Raw genomic sequence first — 16,150 nt, 5'->3', positions numbered from 1 at the left:
ATGGTACACAGTAAAATTGGTAAGCTAACCCTTGACAAGTTTAGACATCTTCTAACTTTTCCTGTTCCTTGAGAAAATTTTGGAAAGGAAGAGCGTCACCTTCCAACTGCATTTATCAAAAGAATTTTAAATTCTTTTGTCATTTCATGGAAATAGGGTTTGGTTTTAATGTTTAGTGTTTATTAATACTACCCTTTTACCTTCTAAAGAGTCTAATAAAGGTCTGACTACATTGATCCAGGAAGGGTTAACAATTCATATTTCTTTTACAGATTTGCTACCTGGTTTTGATTGTGCAAACATAGTACCAGAGCAATGGCTGAAAAAACTCACCAAAGGAGAAGCATTCTCATTTCTAGCAGAGTAATTTCCACAGCAATTCCTTTGAAACCTCAGAATTTTTTTTTTTTAAATTTCAAGGCATGTATTTCATGAGACCTAATGCCATACCTCAAGGATGCATTACTGCCACATGTTTTGGCATATTTATTTGTGTAACACATCATAGTCTATCCGTATAAAAAAACTGCCCAGCCAACTGCAATTCGACCAACACCTTATGCAATATTTAGGCAAAAACTATTTTCAGCTCACATACTATAAAGTGGTTACTCTAAATTATTAACTTATGTGTAATAAATAGACATCAAATGTAGTTTAAAATATGAATTTCAAAAACTAAATTATTGATTTTAAGGCCAAGGAGAAGCATTATTATCTAGCCACTTGCAATTGGGAACTGCTAAGAATTTCTCCTCTAAGTTTCTTTGCTAGTTTACAAATGCATCAAGTCTTGACTTTGAAGACCATTCTGCAGAGAAAGTTCACCACTTCTTTATTAAAATTCCTTCAAAGCTTAGTCACATACAGTATTAAGTAGTTTTTTGTTTGTCTAAGTATGCAATTGAATTCAAGCAGATTAAGGCAAAGTAACTTTCTAGCCTCCTGATTTTCTCAGGAGTTTTGCAGTTCTTTGATACTCATGTTTGATGGAGACTGCTGAACGTTACAGTAGGAATTGCATTTCAAAGGAAGAAAAATTCCAAAACTGATCAGCAATAATAAAGAAAATGAATCAACCATGATTTAAAGGTACAGGTGATCTTAATCTCCATCAGAAACTGAAAGGAAACTTTGCACTAATATAGTGTATATCCAAAAGCAATTGATAAATAAAAAGAACTTTAACTGTAGCATTTTGCAAGATCTGCCAATATCACACTTTCCCTACACACTTTTTCCTCACATTTGCAATCTACAAACATTAAACATTTTTTCTTTGCTATTTCCTTAAATAAATATACCCTTACCTTTCTTTACACAATCTTGTACTTTGACTGCTTAAGCCTTAAAGGGATTGATTTTATATTGCAAATTTTTACTTGCTGAAAGGCTACCCTCTTTCAAAGTCTGCAACTCTGTCACAGCCTACACAAGCCTATTTACAAGCCTATTTACATTCCTATTTCTATTCAAGCAATGTCCCTGCAGAAGACCTTTTCCTAGTACATACAGATAGTGATTGCAAGAAATAACCTACCATAAATTTTAAATTACCAGTGCACTGCAAGTGCAGCTGTAAGATAGGTAAAGGTGACAATATTTGAGTATTTTACTATAAAAGTGACATAATCAAATTCTAAAATCATTAGCCAGTAATTGAAACTCAGTTTATCTCCTTCAAGGGAATAAGCAAATTTAACTTCTGCTAATAAATATTTCCATGTTTCCAAGACAGTTTTTTTTCTTATTCATGAATCAGAACTGCAGTAAATTGGTTTTAAAATGCTTTTGGACAGCTCTTTTCACTTGGGCAGATTCTGAAACTAACCTTTTCAACCGTACACCAGTACCTCTTCATTTGGCAAGTGAGACCTCTGCTGAATAAACTACATTCACCGTTCCTTCACCTCGTTAGGGTCCAGCAAGGGGATCAGAAACATTCAGCAGACCCAGCACTCATGAAGGAGGATGCCCTGGCCAGGAACTTGCAGCAGTGCAAGAAGTTTCCTGCCGAGTGGGAGCTCTTGCACGGGGCTGAGTGAATGCACTTGGAGTTCCTGACTTACCTGGCACCCTCAGGAAGGGCACCAAGCAGTGCTGCCAGTGGGATGTGCAAATAAGCAAGACAGTTCACTTGACACTTGACACACGAGAGACCCAGACGTGCTGTTTGCTTACAAAGACAACACCCATATGGTGATGACTTGCTACAAGACGTAACCAAACCCTGTCCCTGCTGTCACCAGCAGTGCTGTGGCTGTGGATGGACCCTTGAGGGTGATCTCCCTAGAGGGAGGTTTGCTTTGTTGTAATTGCCACAGCAGCAGGTGAAGTACTGCAAGAAGAGGCAAGTGTGTTTTATTGCATTAGCGGTGACAAACTGGTGATTGACAGGATCTTTCAAGGTGTAGAAGCTTATACAACAGACAGGGAAGGGGTAACCAAGGCAAGACACAGTGGGAAGAAGACATGGTGGAAAACTGAACTTGTGGATGCCCTCCACCCCTGGAAGTGTTCAAGACCAGGTTGGATGAGGCTTTGACAAACCTGGTCTAGTGGGAGGTGTCCCTGCCCACAGGAGGGGAGGTGGAATTAGATTAAGGTTCCTCCCAACCTAAACCATTCTATGATTCTATGGAAGCTTGTGACTTGTGGCAGCAGGAGGGCTGCCCAGGGGTGCAGGGCCCAGGTGGCAGAGGAGAAGAACAACCTCCCTCCAAGGAAGAATCCAGGCTGGACACCATAACAGAGCACACCAAGAGAAAGTGATGAGTGACAGTAAGTGGTTGGTGACTCTCTTCCAGCAAGACTCATTGACTAGGGAGGTTTCTTGCTTGCATGGAGCCTCGATTTGTGGCACTGCTGAAAAACTGTTTGGGGTCACCTAACGTTCTGACTGTATTTCTGCTTATTCATGCATATACCAATGACATGGTGATGTGACACCATGTCAGTTCAAAAGTGACTGTAGGGCTCCTAAGCAAGGATGAAGGGGACAGGAAACACCAATTCCAGTGGTGTTTCTCCTTAATCCTATGGCAAAAAGGAAAAGCCTGGATAGCAGCACACCACATATGGCTATGTATTTGGTGGTACTAGCCGGGCTTCAAGTATTGCTTGTGGCACACAATTTGATGAAGAAAGACAACTTAGAGAATAGGTCCACAAAGCAAAGAAAGAGAACAACTTTGTGAACAGACTTGCTAATCTAGCAGGGAGGACTTTGTCACTGAACAGGGACCTAAACCAGAAATAATGAGGAAGTAGCATACAAGGACAAGGTATGCAGAAGGTCCACTTGGCTGAGTTAGGAGCTTCTAAATGAACTAAAATGGGAAAAGCACATATGGAGATGGAAATGGAGAGCACATATGTGGAAACAATGACTGGAAACAAAGGACAACCACACGATCATTGTTTGGGCACAGAAACAAAACGAGGAAGGACAAAACCCATCTGGAGCTAAACGTCCACGGGGGACATTAAAGGGTAACAAGAAGGAATTTAACAAGTATGAGCAGCAAAAGGAGGTTCAAAGAAAATGTAGGTCTATTGCTTACTAGGGGGACATAAGATAATGACAGCTGACACAGAAAAGGCTGCAGCACACAACACCATTTTTGTCTCTTGTTTTTTAGGCAAAGTCTGCTCCCAGACCTCTGCAGATACAGTTTTGGAAGGAGAGGGATGGCTAAGAGGGGGGCGGCAGTGGTGGTGGGGCAATAGGTTGGTGAATACCTGAAGAAGCAGTATGTGTTCAAATATAAGGGGGCCACATGGGATACATCCATGGCTGCTGAAAGAGATGATGATGTGATTACACCATCACTGGCTATCATCCATAAAAAATTACTGCTATTACAGGACATCCTTGATGACTGAGAAATGTTAATTTAACAGCCATATGTAAAATCAGAAAAGTGAGAGATCATCAGAAAAGTGAGAATGAGGATCTAAGAAATTATACGATGGTTGGCCTCACCTTAGTCCTTGGAAAAACCGTAGAGCATGTCCTCTTGGAATCAATTTCCAACATGTAAAGGACAAGACAATAATCAAGAAAAGTCAACAAAGATTTACCAAGAGCAAATCATGTCATACCAATCTGGTTGCCCACTATGATGAAATGACTGGCCATGCAGATGAAGGGAGAGGAGTGAACGCAATATATTTTTATTTTAGTTATGCTTGTGACACTTATCTTCAAAAGCATTATCATTTATAGTAGGAGGTAGTAAGGACTGAATGAAAGGATTGTATGTGGCCTGAAAATTGGTCAGACCGCAAGCTCAAAGAGTCAATGGCTTGATGTCCATTTGGGTGGTTGGAAACGAGCATGGTAACCAGTGGACTGCTATGAAGATATTGTTCAGCATCTTCATCAACAGATCATATGAGGAGAGAGAATGAACGCTCAGTAGGTTTTCAGATGATGTGAAATCGGGAGATGTGGCTGCTGTGCTGACTGGTAGAACTTCAATTCAGAGACACCCTGAGACACTGGAAGCCCAGGCAAAAGAAACCTTTTGAAGGTTTCTGTTTTAGAAACTTCAATAAGTGCAAAATTCTGCACCTGAGGAGAAAAAAAACCAATGCACCAATACAGGCAAGGAAGGAACTTGCTATTTGTCAGGCCTGATGAAAATGATCTGGAGGCTACAGTGGCTCATCAGCTGAATATGAACTAACAAAGTGCTCTCATTATGAAAAGTTTAAACAGTGCACTGGGCTACATACAGGAGGAATGTGGTCAGCAGATCCAGGAAAGTTACTATCCATCTCTACTCAGTGCTCGTGAGCCCATCACCTTGAATACCATTTTGGACTCCATTTCAAGAAGGATGTTGAGAAACTGGAGAGGGTCCAGTGCAGGGTTACTGTGATGGTTACCAGTCTAGAGGACAGGCTGAGGGAGCTTCTTTATTTTGGTGATGACGAAGCCAAGGGGAATCTGCTTGGAGCCTGCAACTACGTGGAACTACAAAGATGATGTAATCAAACTCTTCTCAGCAGTGGCAGATAATATAGGAGGGATCATGGCCAAAAAATTGTCCTTCAGAAGGTTCAAATTGGCCATTAGGAAAATATTCTTCATTAGAACAGCTGTGCAGCACTGGAAGAGGTTACTCATAGAAGTTTCTATTCAAATCACTGACCTGATCCAATGTTAGCTGCCTCAAGTAGCAGTTTCAGTAGGAGTCACTTCTAACCAACATTTCTAAGATTAATCTTTTCACAGTATCTTTTTAAAAATTGTTCTGCAAATTATGGATGTTTTAATGTTTCGTAAAGGTAAGCAGCAAAATCACAAAGCTCCTCAGAAAAAAACATCATTTTCTTTCAGTATTCTAAAGTAATATTCTTTAGCAGTAATAGATGAAACAACTGATTTATGGCCAGCATTGTGCAGATGCTCTCGATTCTTGTCCAGAGAGTATTCTCTGTGCTTTTCTCTAAGTGCCAATTGTTGTGTTTCACTGTACAGAGCCACTGAATACCCTGGATACCATTTTGATTTTGTGTACCAATAGCAGAGCTGAATTGATTCCTCTTACACATGACCACAGACTTATAAATTCTTTGAATAGACCAAATGTAAGTCAAGAGAAAAACATTATGGTTTACGCTTCCTTGAGAAACCGTCCTTTCAGCCGATCTGACACATACAGTAACAGAAACAGAACAGTGATTCAAACTCATTCAGCTGCTGATCTCAAAGGTTAACCAGTTGACCACAAAATAAAAATCAATCTTTAAATAACTAACCAAAATAAAAAATCAATGTCAACTACCAAAGAACATGTCCTATAAAGCCTATAAGCTCAACATTTTCTAATATTGGAAACTGCATTATAAGGAAGAAAAACAAATCAAGCAGCAAATCAAACAAAGGAATCACTGCATTAGACAAGGGAGACCAAGATGTGCACATTTAATGATGCAATCTTGCAGAAAACCAACTTACTAATACTTCCTGAAAATTTAGCCCAAGCATCCTCATAAAACTTTTCCACGCCTTCAACATTTCAGATGATGTAGAGCCTTACAGATGGTAAACAATATCTTGAATTGAATATGAGAATGAAAAGGAAGCAGATTATTTGTGATACAACATTGATTTACATTTCACTACCAATGTTAAGCAGGCTAATATTTATGTATCCAGTCAAAGCCAGACTCTATTTGAGCACCTACTGGAGTACCTCCAACTAGTTTCCTTCTTGTTGCAATTCTGAATTTGCAAAAAAACTCGACTTACATTTATGTTTCTCATATTTGTCTTTCTTCTTATCCACATCCAGAACTTTGCTAACACTGTTACATTTCCTTTTTTTCTTTAGCCATGAAAGCTGATTCTTTTATGATTAATTATTTGCCATTTCTTTGCTATTTTTTTCCCATTCCATACAGTTTTGGTGCTCTCCATTTGTCCAAAGTTTGCTCTTCTCTTTTTATCACCTTTCCTTTCATCTATCTTCTCACCTTTACAAAGACAGCCATGGAAATAAATTTTTTATATCCTTCCTTCTCTCCTGAGCTCACAATGAGATCAGCAATGCCTCTACCATACTCTGTTTTTCATCAAATTTTACTGTTTCAGAAAAACAGCTGTGACTAACTGAAAGTGGTCAGCACCTTCAAAAACACATTACAGAAAGTTTTACAGTTTTGACATTGTAATTCTATCCTTTTACAGCTCATCACTTTACAAGCTGCAATAAGGTTTGCGGACATGGGTAAGGGCACTGGAATTTAGCATCCTACACAAGCCAAGGTCTAAAGAGATAAAGTTTTGGCAGAAGCCACTCTTTCTCAACCTTGTTTTTAACAGTTTAAACAAGTTTTCTCCCAAATACATGACATGTAGCTTAACACAGAAGTATAAGGGCTGGAAAACAGGAAATATGAATGCACAAAATCAGGACTGTACCATCTTCCTTTCACACTGACATTTAGTTTTCAGTCTTATTGTTCAGGAAATGAAAGAAAAATTGTATTTTTGTCTGTTTTACTCATGTAGAAACTCAAGGAAGAGTAAACTCTGTTGCCAAAAGCTTACAACAATGTATGTCCAAGCACTTCATTGATGAACATTCAGAACAGAAAAACTCCATTCATCTTAAAACTGAATCCTCCTGAATATGAATTAACTTGGCAGCACTACCAGGAGTTAAGCGCAGCAGAAAAGAAACTACCTTCAAAGAGAAGAGTATTTAAAGGTATTTAAGGTGTTTTAGCAATAATGCTGCAATTAAAACCATAACACAAAATATGACAGAAGTGTGTTGGAGGCACAGCCTAATCTTCCTGGTATCGTGTCTGATGCTGGTCAATGATGGGTTGGGTAAAGTGTAAGGAAAAAAGTATGTCATGATGTAAACATGTAATGGTGTTGCCCAGAATACTCTCCCAGGTTACACAGACTTGTAGATCAGGGATTTCTTGAACGAGAAGTGGTGTTTTTTTTGTAGTTAATAGCCCTTGGACTTTTCCTGTTTTAATTTGCCCAGCCACAATTTCAATTCTTTCAGTATTCCCAGTAAGAGCCCTAAAGAAACATCCCCTGAGCTCTTGGCAAATTGGCAGGGTAAATTAGAAAATAATTCTGATGAGGTATCGAAACATTTAGAGGAAAATAATGGGAAAAATTAGATTGATGCAGGGAAATCCTGAAGCCAGGGACTTGCTAAGGCTCTTACCAGTACTTAAGTGCTTATTCATAAAATATACACATAGAATACACCTTTTGGATATTGTTGGCATTTTACATGTCAAACAAGATTCAGAAGTATGGCATAAATTGCCTTCACATTTAATTTTATGCAAATTTCCCCAGAGTAAAAAGCCATGGTTACTGTTTCCATTTTGTGAGAATTCATTTAGTTTTCATTTTTTAATCCGTCAATTAAATATAAGACTTAACCTTTTAATCTTGAACCCCTGACAGCTGAATGTTGCCTGACACCCCTATAATTTTTTTATGATCTATGCCAGCCACAGAATAGTCGACAGCATATGCTGACATTTAAATTGTAAACCACTGTTTTGAACGATGAATTACATACTATGGAATTAAAAACAAAAATTTAATTTATTTAATTTACTAATTTGACTTATCTAATTGTATCACTCATGGGCCCTCATCAAGAACCAAGACCTCGCTCTGCTGGGTGCTGTACAAACATAAAGAAAAAAAACCCGCTTCTCTAAAGGACTTAAGAGTGTAAGCCAAGAGAAAACAGATGGCTGCAGACACACATATGGGGAGGACATGGAAACAATATGGCTATATTAGTCAGTCTTATAGACATGGCTTCAGCATGTTAGCAACCAAACTGTTGTCAATGGAAAGGTGGAATTTTTAGGAGAGTTTTCATAAGGCATTTGCTTTGCAGATGTTTAAAGAAAGTTTCTTCTACAGGGAAGGGGTTATAAAATAGTTAGATGCATATTCACCAAGTGTATCAGAGTCAGGGACGGAATATATATTTTCACTTTTACACTGAGAATTTTGCTACTTGTGAAGTGTTTGAACACATTTGAATTATTTCAGATATGAAGATACTACCCTAGGAGGATACAAAGGAGTTTAGATACTGCCTTCGGGTATTAATTCCTGCAAAAGTAGAGGTTATGTACTGATTTCCCGTGCTGAAACGTCACCTGCCAATATTTCTGTGTCCCTGTGCTAGCTGATGTATCTCCATGCTTAATATATTTCCAAATACACCTTACTTGTGGTTTGCGGTCTTCACATTTTCACAACTGCCAATTTTTTAATTATTCTGAATATCCTTTTATCAATGTTGAACATTTTAAGCAAAGTATCTTCAGATAAACCCTACAAACATATATTTTGTTCCTTTGGACTGCATGCACAGTAAACATGAGCGATATTTTTATTTTACACCATTTTAACTCGGACTGCTACTATGATTACAGGATAATATAAGGTAGCTTAAGTAGGAACATCTGTCTTCTATTTAAACTCTCTATTAGTTTCACTGTGTAGTGCTAGTAGGCATAGTTGCTCAGAGTAGCAAATAGGATGTCATACTTGCTGATAGTTACGTACTTACTTCAATGCTTTCCTAGATCAGAACGCTTAAAGCAAAAACAGATTCTCTGTCAGATTAATAAGGGAAATGGTGGTGCAGTGATGCACCCTAAAGAAAGATAAGGGGAATAGAAAACCTATGGAAGCATGCTTTTCTTCTTCTCCCTTTTCTCCTCTGTCTTATTATTACTTTGACCTGTTGGTTTTCAGCACAGAAATTCTGTTCTCTGGTAGTACTATATGTCTCAAAATACTTCAGGGGACATCAGAGTAAGCACAAATGAATTAGGTAAAATATAATCCTAGAAGTCTAGGTTCAAAAGGCAGTGCTGTCAAAGTTAAAATATTTCAGGGCACAAGGCATCCTCTTCTGCTCAAGGAATTAAATTCAGAAGAATAATTACCTATTTTAAAACCTGAAACAGAACTGCCACTGCATAATCTTAGTAAGCATATGCTGGCGACAACCCTCTGAAAAGGGTGGGGGAATGGGACTGAGAAAAATAAGAAAATAAAATGAAGGATGAAAAAAAGGTCAACAAAGTATCCATTGTGACTCCTAGGAGCCAAGCTAAATCAGGTTATGTACCAACCCTGAAAAAAAATTAATAAATTTGGTTTGGAGGGCTCTGATTGAAAACAAGTATCAAAAACAAGAAAGGAATTTTATAATATAGATAAAAATGTTCAACCAGCATAAGACCAAAATGAATTTGCCAATAAATTAAAATGCTAGAAGGCATTCACCTGCAAAGCACATATTTTTGGGCATTAGTACAATCCTGACTTCCTCTGTGTGCTTTCAGTAACAACACAGGAAGGGATGGCATCACACATGCGTTCCCACATTATGCACACGTAAACAGAACCAACAGATTATTGGTAAAGGATTATATGAATAAATAAAAATTTCAGCCTTAGTGTACTTAACACCCCCAGCCCCCAAAACAGCGAACAAAACCCAACAAAACTGAAAGGGTTGTAACTCTGATTCAGAATAGCCAATGACCCAGGAACTCTCTCTTCCAACATTCAAATTTCTGACACTCTAAATTTAGCATTGTTCAAGGAGACTCACACTTTCTAAATGCAAGAAAAAAATGTTCTTCTTTTTCTTCTTAAATTTGAATATGGGTGAAATATATATATGTGTGTATTTAAATACATTATGTATCTGTAGCTTTTCTGAAATGTAAGAAGTAAGAATTAATGGTCAGCTATTGCTCTTCTTCTTCCAAACTAGAATAACTTTCTATTCCTCCCCCTTGCCCTCTAGTTTTATAAGGACAGCAGGGGAAAAAAAAATTATAATCAATATTTGTTTATAATCTCTAAGAAGATGAGTGAGTTTGAGGCAAAATATCTTTTTCATTGTGTTAATGTATAATTATCTTTTTATTTGATTTATTGTCTCCTAAAACAAAGCTAAAAATATTTATGTACAGTGACATTTGGAAGAAAGTGAAAGATGGAGTCTCAGAGGATCTCCCTAGCCTGCTGACAGATCCATTTCATTTCAATTAAAATCCTGAAAATAGTTGAAACTCTGGCTCACAGCTTCTAAACACCAGGTCCTGCTGTTGAATTTCCATCTTAAACAGTTCAAAGTCAATTTGCCAGTGTCATGCTGTTGGAATCTGCTTAGTTTGCCACGTCCCACCTTGCCTGGAGACGTTAGTGGCAAAGGACCATGGGCTTGGATGTTTTCCAAAGCAGCTCCCACTGTCAAACCTATTACTGGAACAGCTTCCAGGTGTACCAGTCCCACTTTCACAGAGCTAGAAACCAGCAACTGTGCTATTGGAGCAAGAGCAGGACTTGTTTTCATCTACCCGGGTGCATTTTCCTCTTAAAAATACACCACTCCTATGACCAGACAATCTTTCCTTAGCAGGAAGATGGTGAAGGATAAACATAAATACCGGAGAAAGCTTTTGCCTAGAGACAAATACAGTAGACACAAGACAAGGAGGGGGGTATCTACCTGCTGCTTGCACAAGTCCTTCTGATGGCACTGCCATGTGGGACTGCCGAAAGACAGTTTAAAACCAAAACCTATGACAACTTGGAAGATCTATTTTGCATAGCTGATTGTGGATGAGTAGGCACTGAACAACTGAGAAAATCGGTAGTATTTCACTTGGTAAGGGAACAGATAAGAACAGAAAGAGCTGTAGGGTAATAGAAATTATCCCTTCAAACCAAAATGGTGCTTCTGTTGACATTGTTGACTTAATCACATTGGAATATTTCTTCATAAATGTTAAAACTGAAATATTATTTTGGATGGAAGGAATTTTATAATATAGATAAAAATGTTCAACCAGCATAAGACCAAAATGAATTTGCCAATAAATTAAAATGCTAGAAGGCATTCACCTGCAAAGCACATATTTTTGGGCATTAGTACAATCCTGACTTCCTCTGTGTGCTTTCAGTAACAACACAGGAAGGGATGGCATCACACATGCGTTCCCACATTATGCACACGTAAACAGAACCAACAGATTATTGGTAAAGGATTATATGAATAAATAAAAATTTCAGCCTTAGTGTACTTAACACCCCCAGCCCCCAAAACAGCGAACAAAACCCAACAAAACTGAAAGGGTTGTAACTCTGATTCAGAATAGCCAATGACCCAGGAACTCTCTCTTCCAACATTCAAATTTCTGACACTCTAAATTTAGCATTGTTCAAGGAGACTCACACTTTCTAAATGCAAGAAAAAAATGTTCTTCTTTTTCTTCTTAAATTTGAATATGGGTGAAATATATATATGTGTGTATTTAAATACATTATGTATCTGTAGCTTTTCTGAAATGTAAGAAGTAAGAATTAATGGTCAGCTATTGCTCTTCTTCTTCCAAACTAGAATAACTTTCTATTCCTCCCCCTTGCCCTCTAGTTTTATAAGGACAGCAGGGGAAAAAAAAATTATAATCAATATTTGTTTATAATCTCTAAGAAGATGAGTGAGTTTGAGGCAAAATATCTTTTTCATTGTGTTAATGTATAATTATCTTTTTATTTGATTTATTGTCTCCTAAAACAAAGCTAAAAATATTTATGTACAGTGACATTTGGAAGAAAGTGAAAGATGGAGTCTCAGAGGATCTCCCTAGCCTGCTGACAGATCCATTTCATTTCAATTAAAATCCTGAAAATAGTTGAAACTCTGGCTCACAGCTTCTAAACACCAGGTCCTGCTGTTGAATTTCCATCTTAAACAGTTCAAAGTCAATTTGCCAGTGTCATGCTGTTGGAATCTGCTTAGTTTGCCACGTCCCACCTTGCCTGGAGACGTTAGTGGCAAAGGACCATGGGCTTGGATGTTTTCCAAAGCAGCTCCCACTGTCAAACCTATTACTGGAACAGCTTCCAGGTGTACCAGTCCCACTTTCACAGAGCTAGAAACCAGCAACTGTGCTATTGGAGCAAGAGCAGGACTTGTTTTCATCTACCCGGGTGCATTTTCCTCTTAAAAATACACCACTCCTATGACCAGACAATCTTTCCTTAGCAGGAAGATGGTGAAGGATAAACATAAATACCGGAGAAAGCTTTTGCCTAGAGACAAATACAGTAGACACAAGACAAGGAGGGGGGTATCTACCTGCTGCTTGCACAAGTCCTTCTGATGGCACTGCCATGTGGGACTGCCGAAAGACAGTTTAAAACCAAAACCTATGACAACTTGGAAGATCTATTTTGCATAGCTGATTGTGGATGAGTAGGCACTGAACAACTGAGAAAATCGGTAGTATTTCACTTGGTAAGGGAACAGATAAGAACAGAAAGAGCTGTAGGGTAATAGAAATTATCCCTTCAAACCAAAATGGTGCTTCTGTTGACATTGTTGACTTAATCACATTGGAATATTTCTTCATAAATGTTAAAACTGAGATATTATTTTGGATGGTATGACTGTATTTTGGAAATAGCTATAAATAAACACATAGGCAAATGAAAATCCCACGGTATGACTGTATTTTGGAAATAGCTATAAACACATAGGCAAATGAAAATCCCATTTCCTCCATTATATTTCAGTATCGCGTCTGACGGGCTTTCTGCCCCTCTGGTACACACATTGCTGGCCTTTAAGACCGCATAAGTGCCCACTACAGCAAATGTAGGAGAAATGTGAACAGAGGAAAACCCCCACCATTTTGATTTTAGAGCTCTCTGAAACCATGCAGTAACTATTCCTGAATGCATATGGGTACGCATATGGAATGATTAATATATAGATATTCTGCAATGAATAAAGTTATTCTCCATGCTTCAATATTATATTACTAAAGTATTCGGTTAAATGTTATTGAAATGGTTGGTCAGGTGTGATGCATTTATGTAATTACTCTTCTTAATTCTGCTGCCTGAATAAGCATTTTAATATACAGAAAGCTCAACATACACATGGTCCTTTATGAATGACTTTTGAAGTGTATCATTTTTTAAACTCATATTCAGTTAAGTTTTTTTTAAGCATCAGTTGCAAAAACATTTCACTAATCCCTTCTCTATTCAGGCTGGATGTATTTGACCTTTGATATGATTCCTAACATGACTGAGGACACAGACCAGAGCAGCATCTTATTATTTAGGGTTTTTAGAATCTCTGATTACATTGTTCAGAGTTTAAGCAGGGCAAAACTTAAGTATAGTGATTATGCAGAGATGTAAATATACACTATTTATACTACATTGTTAAAAGAAAAGAAACACGAGCTTTGTTGTTTTTATAGGGAATGATTTGATTTAACCAAACACAGAAAAACATAAGAATAAAGCTATTAAACGCATACCTACAATTTATTTCAGTGGGAAAAAAATCTCCCAAACACAGAAACCCTTTCCGCTCAAAAAAACCCCTCCAACTAAAACAACAGCCTGACTTAGAGAGATGTTTCTCATCCATGTGCATGTTTGTGTTGAGAGTTCACTACAGGTCTCTCAGCTCTTCACAAAAATGGATAGTAATTTTGTGGTGTTATCTTAAAAGAGCAGGATGAAGGGATAAGATTTCCACTGAAAAGGAAAAAAAAGGGCAGCTCAAACCGGCAGCTCAAACCACCAATATCGATCCTCAGATGTATCTTCCCTTGCCACTGGGATGCTGGAACATTAACTTCATGATTAATATATGGAAAGAGGATGCACAGAGCAAGTCCTGTACCTGCTGCTGGTAACACGATTGCTGTGAAGGATCACGCTTCTTGGCTTCTAACTCACTTTGATTCTTTTGTAAACATCATTGCTGACAGTCTCATTCATTCATGATTTTGGCATTTTTTAAATTCTCTCTGACAGTTTTAAATGCCTGTCCAAGAATTTTAAAAGTTCTTACTGCCTTCTTTCAAATTGTATCATTCTAATTTGCTTCTGTGCTGAAGTTACTGGCAAGTATAATTCAGCTGCACGTATCTGAATCTCTTGTACCAGAGAAAGACAACAGTTTACACTGACATTTTTAAAATCTTCAAAATGGCCCCACAGATCTGTTCTGTGTACATGTTTATTGCTCATAATACGACAGAAAAAGCACTGCAGAGCCACTTGGGTTTTTATTCATCTTTTTTCCTAAGCAATTAACTTCCTGTTTTTATCACTGTACAGTTTCTTTTCCCTGAAATGAATCACTCCAAAAAAGATAAAGAGCAATAGGATTCAAAGCTGCCACTCATGAATACAGCTGTCGTTTTACTAAATTATATGAAACTTGCAAGTATTTCTAATAAAAAACTCTAAAAGGCAGCTTATTTTTCCTTGTACTGTTTTCAGCTCTTTCATTTGAGTCACAGCATGTTGCAGGAGCCTGAGGAAGGCAACTGAGAAAAGAACCACACTTCCAAAATATCTCAGAGGTTTTTCTACGAACTCTGTTCATGTGACCTGGCAGCATCTCAGGCTTAATATTCTCTTCATCTATCCCTAAAATCAGAAAAGCACTGAAGTACTAAGGAACTTGCATTTTTCAGGTGTCTGATTTGGCCTATCACATCAGAATAAGAAAGACAAATGCCCTACAGTATTAACTGCAGCTATAGGTTAAGGAACTGAAGTTCATTAAACTTAATGGCACTGAGAACAATCATCATGTCTTTTAACTTTAGGCCTAACAAATCCAAACTACTGATCAGACAATTGGCTGTTGAACACAGATGCTAACTTATTCTGGGCAAATTTCATGATGCATTTCATCATAGCATTTGAATTTCGAAATGAATGTTTGGCATTGCTAAGTATGGACTGACAAATAGTTTGCTTAAAAACTCTTAAAGAAATCTTAAAAATAATAGTCAGGGAAAAGATACATGGGAAAAAAAAAAAAAGCCTCAAAGATGTGTACCATGCATAAAAGACCTGCTCTTCTTCAAAGGAATTTCTGCACGTATTATTTTATTTTGTGTAGTTGTCTAGTCTGTATTTTATTATCTCTTTGATTTTGTATACCACATCTACTTGAGCAAAACTGTCAAGCTTGTATGCTTAAAATCAGCTTCCTAAATCAGTAGAGCAGGTACCTATTTAATTGAAAATAATGGCATTCATTAATTTTCTAACCTGTAGGGGTACTCATATCTAACTTCAAATCAGTCAGACTAGCTATGTAAATCACAGACAGTACCAGTTGTTTCTACCTGCTTGTGGGGACAATAGCATATGCTGTCAAATTGCATTTAATTAAAAAGTCTGTGCAATCAAAACCAGCATGAGGCATGACACTTTTGTTCCCATTTTTTTTCTTCTAAGAAATGATGACGCTGACTGACCATGTTTGTAAATTATTTTAGTAGATAAAATAAACTGCTCCAGATCTGCCTTAGAAATGTTTCCTTCTTGGAAAAGTTTTAACTAACATATCTTCCAAATGGATAATTTGATTTTTCTTAACTTGAAACCTTTTATTAAAATACACAATTTCTCCAAATCAAAACTTTATTTTCAGTCAAAACCATTTTTCTCCTGTGTTTTTTTAATGAAAGTTTTAAAAAATGTTTATATTGTCAGACTCAAACTTCCCTGTCTGGCACATCTCTACGGCTGAAAGCAATTTACAGAATATACTGCCAAAAACTGAGA

The 16,150-nt window shown here is 37.5% G+C and overlaps 1 protein-coding gene across 4 annotated transcripts in view; it reads right to left on the bottom strand.

Moving 5' to 3' along the window:
• TBC1D5 (TBC1 domain family member 5) overlaps positions 1–16,150 on the bottom strand; it is a 278,265-nt gene that overhangs the window by 22,532 nt on the left and 239,583 nt on the right. For 2 of the 4 annotated variants that reach the window (XM_014937837.1, XM_014937839.1), the window contains one exon: positions 3,986–4,018. The exons of the other annotated variants lie outside the window; for them this stretch is intronic. In XM_014937837.1, the coding sequence (XP_014793323.1) occupies positions 3,986–4,018 (33 nt within the window). The remainder of the gene's footprint in view (positions 1–3,985; positions 4,019–16,150) is intronic. 4 annotated transcript variants of the gene reach the window in all.

The sequence above is a fragment of the Calidris pugnax genome, unplaced genomic scaffold, assembly GCF_001431845.1.
Source record: "Calidris pugnax isolate Ruff unplaced genomic scaffold, ASM143184v1 scaffold11, whole genome shotgun sequence".
In the NCBI taxonomy this organism is placed as follows: domain Eukaryota; kingdom Metazoa; phylum Chordata; class Aves; order Charadriiformes; family Scolopacidae; genus Calidris; species Calidris pugnax.
The sequence above is the reverse complement of the archived record's forward strand: the minus strand, read 5'-3'. Positions and strand labels throughout refer to the sequence as shown.